A 15,160-nucleotide genomic window follows, 5' to 3' on the forward strand; every position below is an offset into this window, starting at 1 on the left:
ATAAGTCAATTAACAATTTATGAATTTCTCAGTAAAGTTATCTTTTTAACCGAGACTCAAACAATTGCAATCTATTGATCTTTATAAAATTTAGCCAAGATTAAGGGCCGGTTATTCCAACTTCTTGGTAAGTTAACTCATAGTTAAATTATATGCTTGTCTTCGTTTTTCCTTCAACTTAGACAAAAACAGAGATATAATTTAACTATCAGTTAACTTACCACGAAGTTGGAACAATTGGCCCTAAATCAGATGTTTTCTGTAAAGCCCGGTCCAGAATAGGTTGCAAACACCCAGGAGCCCGATTCCTGACGACGTGCGAATGAGATGCGTATGCGAAAATGTACAGTTCACGTCACATATAATATAGATTTTCGCATACACATCTCATTCGCACGCCGTCAGGAATCGAGCCCCAGTTGCGAGTTGCGAAGAATGGCAACTACTAGCTACAAAGTGTTATTTTCGGTCGTAAAACAGTCGTAATTGCTAAAAGAGAGTTACCCAACTCTTAACTTCTTGGCGACGGCAACCGGCAACCGCAACTATCTCTTACAACCGAAAATAGCACTTTGTAATTAGTAGTTGCCATTCTTCGCAACTCGCAACTGGGTGTTTGCAACCTATTCTGAACCGGCCTCAAACTCTCAGAATAGTATTCAATAATATTCGTCAAATTATGTAAGATCCCTGGCGGAAAAAATTTTACAAATTTGTACAAAAAATAAAAATAAAGTACAAAAACGACCAAAAATAAGTGTCAGAATCTATGAAATTCTACATACATTTACAAAGTGCTTAAAAAAATCTATTTGAGTTTACAATGTACTACAAAAATCTACATAAAAATGCTAAAATTGGAACACTTTTATAATTTGTTGTACTTTTCTATTGTATACTTGATTTATGAAATTCTCAGCAAAACTACGTCAAACTACAAAAAATACTGATATTCTACAAATTTCTATGTCCATAAAAATACAGTATACTACAATAAAATGCTAGAATTACAATTTTGTAGATTTTCGTAGTTTTCGGTCGAAACTTATAATTATATTGCTACGACTTGATCTACAAATTACAGAACAAAATTACGTCAAATTACTATTATTAGCGATGTTCTACGTATTTTTATGTGTTTTTTAAGTGTTGTATAAATTATGTGTTGTATAAATAAGGAAATGTTACGATGGAAACAGCTGTGTAAATTTTTTTTACGTTTTGTGAAAACACGTAGTTTATATTGTATTTCCAACAATATTGTACAACTTGAATAGATGTTTTCACAAAAATTGTTACAATGCAGTATACTACCCTGGTAGCAGACTGACGTCAAATGACGTACTAATGACGTCTTAATAACGTTAGAGACGTCATTATGACGTCATTAGTACGTCATTTGACGTCAGTCTGGTACCTGGGTACTTTTTGTGTACAACAATCCATGTTCACGAACAATAGTATATTGTACTGTGAAGATTTTGGTAAGAACATTAATTGATTTAAATATTGTTACAAATAATTATAATATCTTCAATTACCCTTTTCCACCCCGAACAATTAAAAACTGATAAAACAATTATTTTTAGTTAAATATATATGTACACAAATCTACTAACATTTATTCAATATTAATAACTTCTTCAATTAAATGAATAACATTAATAATAAATAATTTTTAATAAATTTGTGTACAAATTTGTACTATTTTAGTGAAAAGTACAAATTTTAATTAGCAGTAATTGTAATACATTGTACAGCCGTAAAAATAAATCGGTATTTGCAATTATATGTAAAAAATTGTTGTATTTTATGGGAAACTAAAACATGCATTGGATTTAAAATTACATATAGTTTTACGATATGAAAATTCTTGTAGATGTGCATAGATATTTTTAAATATTTATAATATTCTACAAAAAGTAAGTATTTTTATTTCTACAGACTTTGTTGTCTTTCAATTTTTTTAATTTGTACATTTTTGTAATTGCTTCTATAAAATTGTAGATTTTTACAAAATATTACTTGCAATGATTTCTAGGTTATAGAATATTGTAATTTGTGATATTATTTTATACAAAATTCTATAAAAAAACAAAATTCTCTACAAATATTTACATCTGTATACAAATTTCTACAGATTTCTATTTTTAGTAAAAATTTGTAGTTTTTTGTTAAAGTTTTTTCCGCCAGGGATGGCGCCACCCTGCAGTTTTCCACGAATGCTTTGACAAGTGGTCTGTGTTCTTTTCTTCTGCACCGCTGCACTGGTGCAATAAGTTAAAGTGAGACTAATATATATTTGTCTCACTCGAATTTATTGCACTAGTGCAGCGGTGCAGAGGAAAAGATCAGACCTAAGTTCAGGCTGACTAGCTTGTTTTGATTTCAGGAACGAAAGGAGGTTATAATTTCAAGGATGGTGGGTGTTTTGAATGAGTCCGATAGCGAGGACGAATTACCACCGGGGTGGGAAGAACGGACGACGTTGGACGGGAATGTTTATTACGTAAAGTAAATATATCCTTTCTTGTGAAAGGTTTTGATTTCGTGTTATTAAGTTTCATCATATACTTCTCTTAACCTTCACAAGCGATCAAAGATCACTTCTGTTTGAAAAAAATGTAAATCTATATAATATATCAATACTCGGTCACGAATTACAGTACCGTTTTGTAGTCATTATACCAAGGGCACTCAGTGGACTCATCCTAGAACTGGCCGCAAAAAGATCGTTGACGGAGGTACTTCATATTTATATTTAATCCTTTATGCTCTCACAACCAGTGATTTCGAATTAATGATGAATTCGACAACAATTGACGTTCGTTTTTATATATAAATTCTACCAATACTTGGGATAATAGCCTATTAAGGCTTTCTCAACTTTAAGATGTATAAGTATATATAACTTATTCTAGTTATTTTTGAGGTAATAATTTTAACCTATATATAATGATTAAATAGTGTATATATATATATATGAAAAAAATTATTTCGTCATATTTATTAGGAATAAAAATATTTTATAAATGTTTGTACAATTTTTATAGAACATGCAAGAAAAATTATTACATTGTATAAAATCTTGCTTGAACTGATTATTATATCATTGTATTAAGAAAACTATTTCTCAAGGATTTTGCATAATGTGAGGAATTAACGATTTAAATAAAAATGCAAAGTTGAAATTAAATATTTATTTCAGATTTGCCATCTGGATGGGAGAGGTGTGTATCAGATGACGGTAAAGTTTTATTTGTTGACCATACAAATCGTACAACAACTTACACCGATCCAAGACTTGCATTTGCTACTGAGTACAGAGATATGTCTCAGCCAGTACGACAGAGATTTGATGGCAGTAGCACAGCTCTGGCTGTATTATATGGCCGGGATTTACGTGATAAAGTTGCCCTTGTCACTGGGGCCAATACAGGCATTGGTAAATGAACCATACTATTATGATATAACAATTGCCCTTACAATTTAATTACTTGGGAAACTTTTGGTATAGGATATGAAACGGCTAGATCTTTAGCTCTGCATGGTTGTAATGTGGTATTAGCCTGTAGAAGTGTAGAAAAAGCTGAAGAAGCAATAAGGCGTATTAAATGTGAGAAGGAGAGTGTAAATTGCACAGTACTGAAGTTGGACTTATCGTCATTGCACAATGTACAAGAAGCTGCAGAGGAGTTTAAAAAGGCATTTAAGTAATTGTGCTACATGTTATATAAATTCCTTGAAATTGTCAACAAGCTCTTAGGTATATTATATAATTGTTAACATTTCTCTTTAATATGCTATGAAATAATTCTTGTTTTTCAGAACTCTTGATATTCTTATATTAAATGCCGGTGTGTTCGGAATACCATATCAACTTACAAATGATGGTTACGAGACAACATTTCAAGTCAATCACTTGTCACAGTTTTATCTGACACTCTTGTTAGAACATTCCATACAAAAAGCTGCCAATCCTAGGATTGTAATAGTATCCAGCGAATCACACAGGTAATGACTCGACGCGTTTTTGTTAATTATGTGTAAAACCAAATTATTCAGATCCCTTTGTAACCAGATACACTTCGTGATGCAGATTTTCAACGATACGAAATCTGGAAGACCTTCATAAGTCGAGACTGTCTCCGCCGGCGCAAAAGTACTGGGCTATGGGAGCATATAACGATTCCAAGCTCTGCAATGTCCTGTTTGCGCAAGAATTGGCATATCGGTGGCCCACCGTGAGTGTATTCTCTTGCCATCCTGGTAACCTGGTATCTTCATCCCTATCTCGCTACTGGTGGTTATATCGAGTACTGTTCACATTAGGACGACCATTCACAAAATCATTGGTACGAAAAGTGTTTCTTTTTTGATGGCGTAAAAAAAGGTAATACGAATAAAAAATTTCAAAATACATTGTAGCAACAAGCAGCGAGTACATCGGTATTCTGCGCTACAGCGCCTGAACTGGACGGTGTAACAGGTGGCTATTTCAATAATTGTTATCGCTGTTCTCCATCGAATGCGGCAACGAATCGCACACTAAGTATGCTGTTATGGGATCTTAGCCAGGAAATGATAATACATGTTACGGATATGACCTGGGACCAGTATTGTGTAAAGGATTCAGGAATATAGGACGTGGAAAATGATTTCGATTATCGATAATTTTTACTTTTAAGAGTCTTGATCTTTGAGCCCCTTTAACTGAAGAAAAGAGAAATCACATATACAGGTATTTTCCTTACTTTATATATCAAAATAGATCAACTTGATTGATCGATCAAATTAATTTATTTTATATAATTTTAATCGATCAATAATATATATTGATAAAATTGATGAAGAACATTCTTTTTTATTAATCTATGTTGATTCAATTGATTTCTCACTTCTGTGGTTCTATATGTTATTATTCGATGTAATTAATTTTATGTTAAATGTATCAGATTGTACACTTTTCGTGTCATTATGTAACTATATAAAAAAAGCAAGGGTTTATATTCAAAATTTAGTTTTGAACATATCCTTTATCAATCATATCAATCCTTTTGAGGATCTTGCGTTGCAACTGCATCATTCGATTCCGGAGCTTCTCCAGTTTTCTTGCTTTGTCATTATTTCCATACCTTATAACCAAGAACATATGTAGTAGAATTCATGATTTTTAAAAATCTATAGCTTTGACCTACTTTTCCCATTCTCCACATTCCAGTTAAGATTATTGACCGAATTCTTCATTATGATGAACAAATTTTTATAATATGGTCAATTGTTAAAAATTAAGACAAAATTTAATCACATTGTAACGCAAACATCATTTATTAAACCTAGTTTAATTATATCAATTATGTTAACTTTATACAATTTTTCAACTAGCATAAAATTCTTTCAAATATTCAGCTTTAGGTTTCAATATAACTTTATCTCTAAGGCTAACCACCCATCCTGGTTCCAAACCATAGAACAATTGCCGCGGATCCTTGCGTTCGCACAGCATCTCGTAATCGGGATCATCTTCGATTTTCGATAATTCATAACCATATTTCTGCGCGAGTACCAAACGTTCTTGAGAAACTTTTTCGGGATCTGCTAAGTATCCTCTCATAACAGGACTTGAATAATATTCGAGACAGTCTGTTGGTGGTAAAAATCTACGAGGTATCGGATCACCTGTACATATTACAGAAAAAAATTATGTAGGGAAATATTTATATTTATCGAAAATGAAATTTGATACAACCATTCCCATTAAAATGTTTTTTTCATTATAATTACCTTTGCTGAAAAATTTTTCTGTATTACACATAGCATGAAGGGATTGTATGTCATAATAAGCAGTTGTAATCACACCACCATTTCTCTCAACTGCTGCAATTACAGGCTCACTGGCCCATTGTACCTCTATATTTACTTTTGCTTTGAAAGTATGTGCACCCTTCAAATAGTTTTCATATTAATATGGCTTAGTTTATTCACATATACAAAATGATAAAACATTACCTCGTCTGTTAAGTGAATACCCGAATGTTTCCACTGTATATTAAGATCATACAAGCCAGTGTTTATTACTGAAACAAGATCAATTGGTTTGGTAGAATCCAGCCGATTTGTATCAATATATAATTGCAGATCTCCCAAAGAAAGTGGCGGATATTCCCGTCTCAAACTGAAACCACAAAACCACAAAATATCATTTTCTTTCTGTAGTTTATTCTTATAAAATATCTAGATTTGTAAAGCTTACTGGTGGCCCTTATAGTAAGGTTCTTTGCTAAATCTCAAATAAAACGGTACATTTCCAGTCTCAAAACCCAAACGCATGAAAGTTGGCCTCTTGTTTCCCCAACCATGATAATTACCTCCATGTTGTCCTCTACCACGTTTCTATATGAAAATGATAAGTGGAAAAATCAAATATTAATTCATTTAGGAAATTCATAGAAAATGAGATAAGCATTATTCTAATAATGTTTCGTTAAATGAATATACACATACGAGTAAAAAATTATGAAAATTAATCCAGTGTCAAAGTGAACCATATGCAGCGATTAATTTATATAAATTTCTACAAAACATGATAAACTATAAAATATTTTATTTCTAAAATGTATAACACCTACAGATTCTTTTCGGCCAGGATTATCTCGAATATTCATTAACGTCACCCTAGGTAAGACTCGCAACATTGACAACGCCAAATCTTTCCCTTTTTTTGCAGCCATATTGGTGTGTATATTTAGTCAATTATTAAATATTCAATAGTGGATTTTCATTTACTTTAAACAAACATTGAATTTAAATATCTTCCAATCTAAACGTCGTCTTCTTTTTACTGCTTACATATAACCTGAAGCTCTGAGACTCGAGCTCCATTGGCCAGTCAAACTTCTAACCTAAGAGCCAGAGCACAGACTTCTGCATAACGCATAATACACAACGCATAAGAGAATCAACCAATCAAAGTTCTTCATTTCTATCTTGAGGAGGGAAATGAAGAAAACTAATTGGTTTATTCTCTTAGGCCTAGTTCCACACTTGCTTTAAATGGAGTTTAAAGCAAGTTATGGAACTGGGCCTTATGCGTTATGTATTATGTGTTATGCAAAAGCCTGTGCTTTTGCCTTAAACCTAAACATGTTTTGTAATATCAGAGAGAAACCTGAGAGCGGCCAACATGACATTTTCTGCGACACCGACTTTCCGCACTGGGGAAGGACGCCATCTGCATCCATTTTGAGAGGGGAACTACGATGTTACATCCACTTTCAGGTCTCGGTGGTAAAATCTGCATGTGGTGGAAGTCCGTGCTACATCCATTTTCAGGCGGTTTATGTCCGTGCTGCAACCACAGTTGCCATTCCTATACCAGACTATGCCCGGAGGTCTAAAAAGAGCGGCGGGGGAGGGGGAGGAGCAGAAAAAATAAAAATACGTATTAAATGTTAAATATTCGAATACATGTTGCCGTATCAAAGTCTTCTCTATAATAAACGATTTGACATGTCTGGAGACGCATGATGTATCACATGATGCCCACGTTCCGTTCCCTTCGTCCTGCTTGTCAATCCAGCATCCCGTCCGCCCCGGACATTCGCTCGTGGCACTGATAGTGGCCGTCGGTGAGCATTCGATCCGCTCGAAGGAGCACATGTTGCTCTAATCTTTGGCTGCGTTCCGTTTCACGCATCGAGCGCATCGATCACAACCAATGCGTTGCGCGCATTAATATCGTTCCGTTTTCGTTAATGCGCCTATGCGCTTTTGGAAACGGAACGACTTTTGATGCGTTTGATGTGAAAGGAAAAATGGATGCTACCATGGTCACAATGAACATCGAAACATTGACAACAATAGCCTTATTTTCATTAGTGAATGATGACAGCAGAATTAGCAGCAGTAGTAGCAGTAGTAGTAGTGAGTCTATATTTTATCAAGAAATCTTGACCTGTAGAAAAATATTCACACACATGCATTAATTTAAAAATACAATTGAATTGTTTCTGAAACTTTAAAATTTCAATTTTACCTTTCAATGCTCTTAATGCGATCTCTTTTTCGAGAAACATAATGATCATTTCGTTATCCAATAATACGGGGAATTCAACTTTGTCGACCTTGTCCATTGTACGTATCTATGATTATCTATATATATAAAATCAAAAAATATCGGTACGTTAAATATATCAGTCGTCACGTCACGTTGTCAGTATTTAAGTAGGATTATATAAAAGATTATAAATACTAATCTGCGCATGCTCGCATCAACTGCTTCTAGTCCGAGTGTAGTAGCTGATGCGCGCTTAATGCGATAGAGGTGGGGGGATTCTAGGAAATTCTATACGCCACCAATGCACGCATTAGCTGGAACAGTTTTCGATGCAGTTAATGCGTTCGATGCGTGAAACGGAACGGACCCTTAGGCCATTGCACGTAAAAAAATTTTAGTCGTAACCATAAGACCGTAAGCAAATTGACCAATCACAATCCAGCATCTCGAAATATACGAATTGGGATTGGTCAATTTGCTTACGGACTTACGGTTATGACTAAAACTTTTGTACGTGCAATGGCCTTTTCTCGAAATGGGATGCGTCCTGAAAGTCATCAAAAAAAAAGTGACAACCTTTATGTCGCGACCGTACATATACGTACTACTTAATGACCGTTTCGTCTTCGAAGGTTCTCGAAAGTTTCAAAACTGATATTTAAACTGTCTTTAAGATTAAGGTATATACAGTATCATGGACTTTACAGGTTTTTTAAAAAGTTCGAACTTATCTAGATATATGTAATCTAAGTCTAAATACAGCGATTAGAACAATAAGTTCTTGGTAAAACGAACAGTCAACGAACAGTTCAACGAAATATGTACAAAAGTTGCCGTCCATCGGTCCATGTTAGTAGACGTCACAAAACTATCAATTTGATTTTGCATAAACTACTGTTATGGGAAGTGTTCGCAACGAAAAGTCGACTGATGATAGAATGGCAGCGGATATAGATAATACGGACCATCCTTGGAATACTCTGGAAACCATCACTACCTTTGATCAAGGTATGTTGTAATGTGATGCAAACATTTCATCGCAGGTTATCCCGCGATTTTTGAAATATCAGTTATAAATTTTATTTGACGGAAAACCATTCTTATATACGTTTGAATTATTTGGATTATTTAAATAGAATATTTTGTTCTGAGACTTATATTTTATAAAAAACATCTAACTGATAGGAAAGAAAAAGTATATAACTAATAAGAAAGTATCAAATAATAATTTGTTTATGAATGGAAAGCAAAATATTTAATAATAAAAATAATAGTTCATTTGATTATTTCTGTTATATCTTCCATTTTATGTATTATATTTATATTTTATATTTTATAGAAATTCAAATAATTTAATTTAAGAAATTTAATATATTAGAAATTTAAGTAGATGAGATTCCTATAACTTTCAATGCTAAAACTCAAAGAATCTTGAATTTGAGTTATAATCAATTTTTTCCGCAAATAGGTAAAAATATGATGCCAACACTTCGTCTAAATAATATAGAAAATGAGAACAATAAACAAGTTGTACAAATAACATCTTCAACTAGTATGCTCATTGCTTCTCTCATACAACAATTATGTACTATGATCGAGGAGGATAAAGTACGCAGAAATAAATTATATTTTGGTAATTTATTTAATTTATTTCATATATTTTTAAATATACATTATATATACATATCTCATCTATATGTTAAAAGTTTCTATTATGAAAGATCAATATCTGTCTTGCAGCCATCTGTGATAAAATGCATGAATTGGAATTAATTGATAATTCGTACAATATGGTAGAATTTGAGTCATTAAGGGGCCAATATCAACGTGCCCTTTATCGTTTAGTCACAGTTGCACGTGCTTCAACTGGAAAGGAAAAAATTATACATTCACCCAGGTATTATAGCATTTTATATAATCTCTATAAAGTGATTGGTAAGATCTTTAAGGAGATCCTACTACTAATGAAACATTGATTTTAGTTTTTGTTACATTCTGTTGTTGATTCTATATTAACATTATTCAATTTTGTGTATAGTTTCTTAACATCAGAATTTTCTCGTTACCTTTGGGAATTTCAAGAGATAAAATTCATTGCTGGTGGAGGATTTGGCGAAGTTTTTAAAGTCCTACATCATCTTGATGGTATTGAATATGCAGTTAAGAAGATCGTTGTACTCTCAAGTCGTTTGAAAACCATAACAGTATATCTAAAAGAAGTAAAGACCTTAGCTAAATTAAATCATCCAAATATTGTTCAATACAAAGCAGCTTGGATTGAGCCATCGTTGCCGTACTTTGTTTCAAATATGTCACCCACATCTACAAATCACACATCGCACAGATCATATACGTCAGAATATACAAAACATTCAAAATTGGATAGCATGCGGTCTAACAAAAATTCATCTGATAGTATAAACAATTCAAATATTAATAAAGAAATAGACAATAGCGTGCAAGATATTGATGATAAAGAAAGTGGCTCATCTGATACTTCTACTAAACTGAACAACGAACAGCGAAATAAGACTGGTGGCAATGCTGATGGCTATACAATCAAACATGATATTGTTAGTGAAAGATTCCATAAACTTAATTCTTTGACTAATATTATAGGAGAACGAATAACGGAAACAAGTAGTAGTACGCCGGAATCTACTGAAGAAGAGAATTCACACATAGTATCTTTTAGAAATAGCGAAAGTAACGAAAGTGAAAGTCAAGCTGTAAAAAACTCTACGGATTACAGTAATACACATAACAAATCCTCGAACCACCAAGAAGTCTGCACGTATATCTCCACGTCTACCTCCAACGGAGTGAGGATTGGCAATGTACATTTAAAAAATTAACAATATATCTTAATATTGTAATATATATTACCATAAGATGTATTAATACATTTTAATATTTTTCACTTTGCACACAGAATCAACAATATATGACGTTGTACATCCAAATGGCTTTGTATGAACAAACTCTCAAACAATGGATGAGCAAAAGAACGAATATAACACCTCTCCCAATAGTTAGGGAAATATTTGAACAAATTGTTCGTGGACTCAGTTATATCCACTCACAAGGAGTTACGCACCACGACATAAAAGTAAATGCGTATATTATCGTTATCTTATATAATATTAAATCCTGGAATCTAATAGAACATGTTATATTATTATAGCCAAGTAACATATTCATTACGACGACAGGACCACTCCAGATTCATTTAGGTGATTTTGGCTTAGCGTGTTCGTTAAATAGAAAAAACCATCATTCAGTAATTGGTACACAAATGTATGCGGCACCGGAACAAATGCAGGGAAAATGTGATTCGAAAGTAAGTGACCGAAAATAGAGGATGTCTCAATAATTAATAGCATTAATAATTAATTGGTACATAGATGTATTCTGGTTTCATAATCTTCATACTTCCAGAGTGACATATACAGTACGGGAATCGTCCTTACAGAACTGTTAATTCTAACGCAGACTCAAATGGAATTAAGTTGTATAATCAATTCCTTAAAACGTGGAGACATACCTATAGATCTCAACACTGAGCAGCATAAATGGGTGAGTTGTAATATATACAAATATCCTTGTAGATACGTACATGTAGCTGTTAGATAGAATTTTGTCTTCTACTTAGGCACAATTGATTATGCAATTGATACAAGAGGATCCTGCCAAACGACCATGTACGAGACAACTTTTACAAGATTTAGATAAAGGAAAGGATACTACGATAACTGATTTACAAAATGATCTTCTTGATAAAGATAATAAGATTCAAGAATTACAGAAAGAAATGGCATTACTGAAGGAAAAAGTTAGAAAATTGGAAGTGTCAGAAAGTACAGAATAGACTGCTATATTAAAGGTAGAATATATTTTATTGCATGACAGGACGATAAGATTGCCAAATAAAATCTTGTCTTAACTAGTTTCAATATGGTAAGAATATCTAATAATAAGAATATCTAATAAAAGAATATCTAATAATAATAGAATAAAGAGCACTGGTAAATTCCTATAGATAATAATTTAAATCAATTGTATATATTCTACAATGCAATCAATCGAGTAATTAGACTGTAAAATAATATAAAAAAATTATAAATGAAGACTGTCAAATATAAAAAATATAAATAAATAATTTTATTATTACGTGCATGTACTAAACATGTAAAATATTACATATATTTTATTGTATTTATTAAAACATATGCAAGTTTCTTAGAATTTTTAATTCCTAATAATTTAATGTTATTATACATACATTATACATACTATATACATTATTTAATATATATAGTATATAATGATTGCCATCAACTTCACTAATCCTGAGAAATAGTAGAATAAAAAGTAATAGAAATATAAATAGAATAAAGTAGAAACCAAAACAGTAGAGAAACAGAGAGCATTACGAGTATTATTTTAGGAATTCTATATTTAATTTTAATTCAAACTATTTTTTAATTTTTAATTTATTTAATTTCATATTTATGTCAAAATAATTTTTTTAATAACATATCCAAAGATGCCTTGAGTTGCTGACCGATAATTATTCTAGAATTATTTGAGTTAGGAATAGCACACTGTTGTAACAGATATTCGATATTTACAGACTGCTGTTGAATATCAATAGGTGTATCATGAAGAAATCCATTAGGAAATGGGTTTTCACTTCCTAAGCCTAATAGGAGCTGCAATTTCATATTTATATTTCAAGTATGTGAAATATACTTGATACATAACAATGCACAAAATATATTTTATATCTCAACTGTCATATTAACTACCTGACAAATTGCGTAATAATTGTGATCACTTAAATGATGATTACAAATATTCTTAGGAGAGAATGCAAAACAATCAGCACAAACAAGGTGCATCTTATTCTCTTGCAATGCATACCATTCGTTTGATTTTTCTGTAAATTAATATAATCATATAAATATTTTATATGTTTATGTGTATTGAATTGAATATTAATTTTATATAAAATTTTTGCCTTCTGGAGAGACATTTTTGTCAACAACAATGACATTCTCTAAATCAATAAACTTTGCTACATTTTTGTGATCAACGGCAATATTATCTGCTGATACATCTGTTAAGTAAAAACTAAAATTTTCATTTTTAAATGTGAACATATAAGCAGCATTTAAAAGACTTGAAGCTATTTTTGCCCTTTGTATCCAAGGTTTATTATAGTAATCTACAAGAGGTAATCCAACATATTCTTCTATAATAATCCGACCGCATGCTCCAAAATATTTTGGTACAGGCCAACCATTTTCAGCTGGTAATATCTGAAAAGAATAATCATATAATTTGAAATGTATAACTGTATCCCAGAATATTTATGTATCAAGTCAACTAAAATATATATAATTTAATTGTAAAGTATATAAATTTATAATTGATTAACTTTTGTAACTGGAACTACATGATAAAACAGGCTAGATAACTTATATCAATTTACAATTTACCTGAAGAATTAATGGTTCTGGATTTATAGAAACCAATGTCCAAAGATTAATCAAATATTCCATAGAATCAACATATTTATAATTTAAATGTATACTATAAAGTAGATTGTCTATATGTTGTATTGTTGGACAAAGTCTTAAGCGACTAGAGTCATCCTTAGAGAAATCAGTAGTAATTATTTTTTTTATAAAAACATCGAAACTTGCTACATGTTTATTTAATTTTTCTTTGGAAATATTTGAGCAAGGATATTCCAAATAAAGTTTATTACAAAATGTAACATCAAATGCTTCCAATTCAGAAGAATGCGCCAATTTTTTCAATACTACTTTGTCTTGATTATATGTACCAAAAAATACATTTTTAATCCCAAATAAATGAAGAAATATTACATTAATATCATGCCATAACAGATTCACTTTGTGAATATCATGGCATGCAGAAACTCCATAACACACTGGACATTTATGTATTTCCACCAATTGTATTATAGAAGGACGTAGATTCTGTATAATTATATTTGTTATTAAGAAAAAGGTACAAAAAATACCAATAAACAATAGCAATTTCCATTTTTTAAATCGAAAGATATTGTATACGTAGTATAAAATCATGAAATATTAGGCCCGTTCGTTTTATCTGCATTGCTGAACTAGTGCAACAAGTGGTCTGTTCTTTTTAACTGCACTACTGAATTGGTGCAATAAGTTAAAGTGAAAAAAAATATAGTTGTCTCATTCTAACTTATTGCACCACTTTCGTAGTGTAGCTAAAAAGAACAGACTAAAGTTGAAATGAGAAAACCTACGTTTGTCTCACTTTAACTTGATGCACCAGTTCAGCAGTGCAGACAAAACGAACAGGCCTAGTGATTATCGCTAATAAAAAATAGGGTCGGTTGCATACAGAACATGGCATGCCCCTCACGCGGCAGAAGTTGGCTAGGGAATATCACAATAAACAATGGCCGCGTTCAGTAGAACAAAGTGATCAGAGAGCGCTTAGTGATTATTGTCTGTAATTGGAGCATTCTTTTAGATTCTTCATAGACCCAGAAGTATTTACCAATCAGGAGCGAGATTCAGTAGAAAATCTAGTAATGTTGTCCAACTGTTGAGTCTGGTGAATGCAGCCAATGGGTGCATTCAGTACTACAACCGTTCACTGAGCGCCCAATGAGCTTTTACATTTGATTGGTATATTCCTTTAGATTTAAAAATATACACCAATCAGATGCAACAGCTCACTTAGCACTCAGTGAGCGGTGTAGTACTGAATACACCCAATGGCTGCGTTCAGCAGAACAAAATGATCAGTGAGTGATTCTCGCTCCTGATGGGTAAATACTTCTGGGTCTATGAAAAATCTAAAAGAATGCTCCAATCACAGACAATAATCACTAAGCGCTCACTGATCACTTTGTTCTGCTGAACGCAGCCAATGGTTATCCGACAATTTCCATAAAAAGGAAGGGCATAGCGTTGGTACCGATGAAAATCTCTAGGTAACTCAAATTAAATTTCTGTGGATTAGTGACACTAAGTAAGTAGTAATACATGTTTTAGCCGAAACCTTTTTGGCAGAAGAGTGTTTTGACATAAG

General features: G+C 32.2%; 4 protein-coding genes across 8 annotated transcripts; 2 read left to right on the forward strand and 2 right to left on the reverse strand.

Annotated features, from left to right (window-relative positions):
- Window positions 1-2,202: 2,202 nt before the first annotated feature.
- Window positions 2,203-4,775, forward strand: Wwox (WW domain-containing oxidoreductase). The gene is made up of 8 exons (XM_011142318.3): window positions 2,203-2,237; window positions 2,393-2,514; window positions 2,680-2,744; window positions 3,209-3,445; window positions 3,518-3,713; window positions 3,829-4,014; window positions 4,100-4,355; window positions 4,429-4,775. The coding sequence occupies exons 2-8, from the start codon at window positions 2,420-2,422 to the stop codon at window positions 4,642-4,644; spliced, it is 1,251 nt and encodes a 416-aa protein (XP_011140620.1). The 5' UTR covers window positions 2,203-2,237; window positions 2,393-2,419; the 3' UTR covers window positions 4,645-4,775.
- A 524-nt stretch (window positions 4,776-5,299) lies between these two features.
- Window positions 5,300-6,932, reverse strand: mRpL15 (mitochondrial ribosomal protein L15). 2 transcript variants are annotated; one of them, XM_025301791.1, is made up of 5 exons: window positions 6,850-6,932; window positions 6,254-6,393; window positions 6,010-6,175; window positions 5,785-5,944; window positions 5,300-5,679 (listed from the first exon to the last, which is right to left on the reverse strand). In XM_025301791.1, the coding sequence occupies exons 1-5, from the start codon at window positions 6,880-6,882 to the stop codon at window positions 5,378-5,380; spliced, it is 801 nt and encodes a 266-aa protein (XP_025157576.1). In that variant the 5' UTR covers window positions 6,883-6,932; the 3' UTR covers window positions 5,300-5,377. The 2 variants fall into 2 exon arrangements, with proteins under 2 accessions (XP_025157576.1, XP_011140621.1); XM_011142319.3 differs by lacking the exon at window positions 6,850-6,932 and adding an exon at window positions 6,630-6,843.
- Window positions 6,933-8,677: 1,745 nt separating this feature from the next.
- LOC105183894 (eukaryotic translation initiation factor 2-alpha kinase 1) lies at window positions 8,678-12,162 on the forward strand. 4 transcript variants are annotated; one of them, XM_025301790.1, is made up of 9 exons: window positions 8,683-9,064; window positions 9,525-9,689; window positions 9,797-9,953; window positions 10,095-10,201; window positions 10,676-10,893; window positions 10,989-11,165; window positions 11,241-11,396; window positions 11,495-11,632; window positions 11,709-11,924. In XM_025301790.1, exons 1-9 carry the CDS (start codon window positions 8,956-8,958, stop codon window positions 11,922-11,924), a joined length of 1,443 nt encoding a protein of 480 aa, XP_025157575.1. In that variant the 5' UTR covers window positions 8,683-8,955. The 4 variants fall into 4 exon arrangements, with proteins under 4 accessions (XP_011140623.1, XP_011140622.1, XP_019697381.1 ...); XM_011142321.3 differs by having other exon boundaries at window positions 8,678-9,064; window positions 10,095-10,893; window positions 11,690-11,962; XM_011142320.3 differs by having other exon boundaries at window positions 8,680-9,064; window positions 10,095-10,893; window positions 11,709-12,162.
- Window positions 12,163-12,570: 408 nt separating this feature from the next.
- Window positions 12,571-14,264, reverse strand: LOC105183948 (deleted in autism protein 1 homolog). The gene is made up of 5 exons (XM_025301850.1): window positions 13,951-14,264; window positions 13,558-13,713; window positions 13,077-13,377; window positions 12,865-12,995; window positions 12,571-12,768 (listed from the first exon to the last, which is right to left on the reverse strand). The coding sequence occupies exons 1-5, from the start codon at window positions 14,170-14,172 to the stop codon at window positions 12,571-12,573; spliced, it is 1,008 nt and encodes a 335-aa protein (XP_025157635.1). The 5' UTR covers window positions 14,173-14,264.
- Window positions 14,265-15,160: the final 896 nt, after the last annotated feature.

This window comes from Harpegnathos saltator, unplaced genomic scaffold (assembly GCF_003227715.2).
Source record: "Harpegnathos saltator strain DR-91 unplaced genomic scaffold, Hsal_v8.6 scaffold45, whole genome shotgun sequence".
Taxonomy (NCBI): domain Eukaryota; kingdom Metazoa; phylum Arthropoda; class Insecta; order Hymenoptera; family Formicidae; genus Harpegnathos; species Harpegnathos saltator.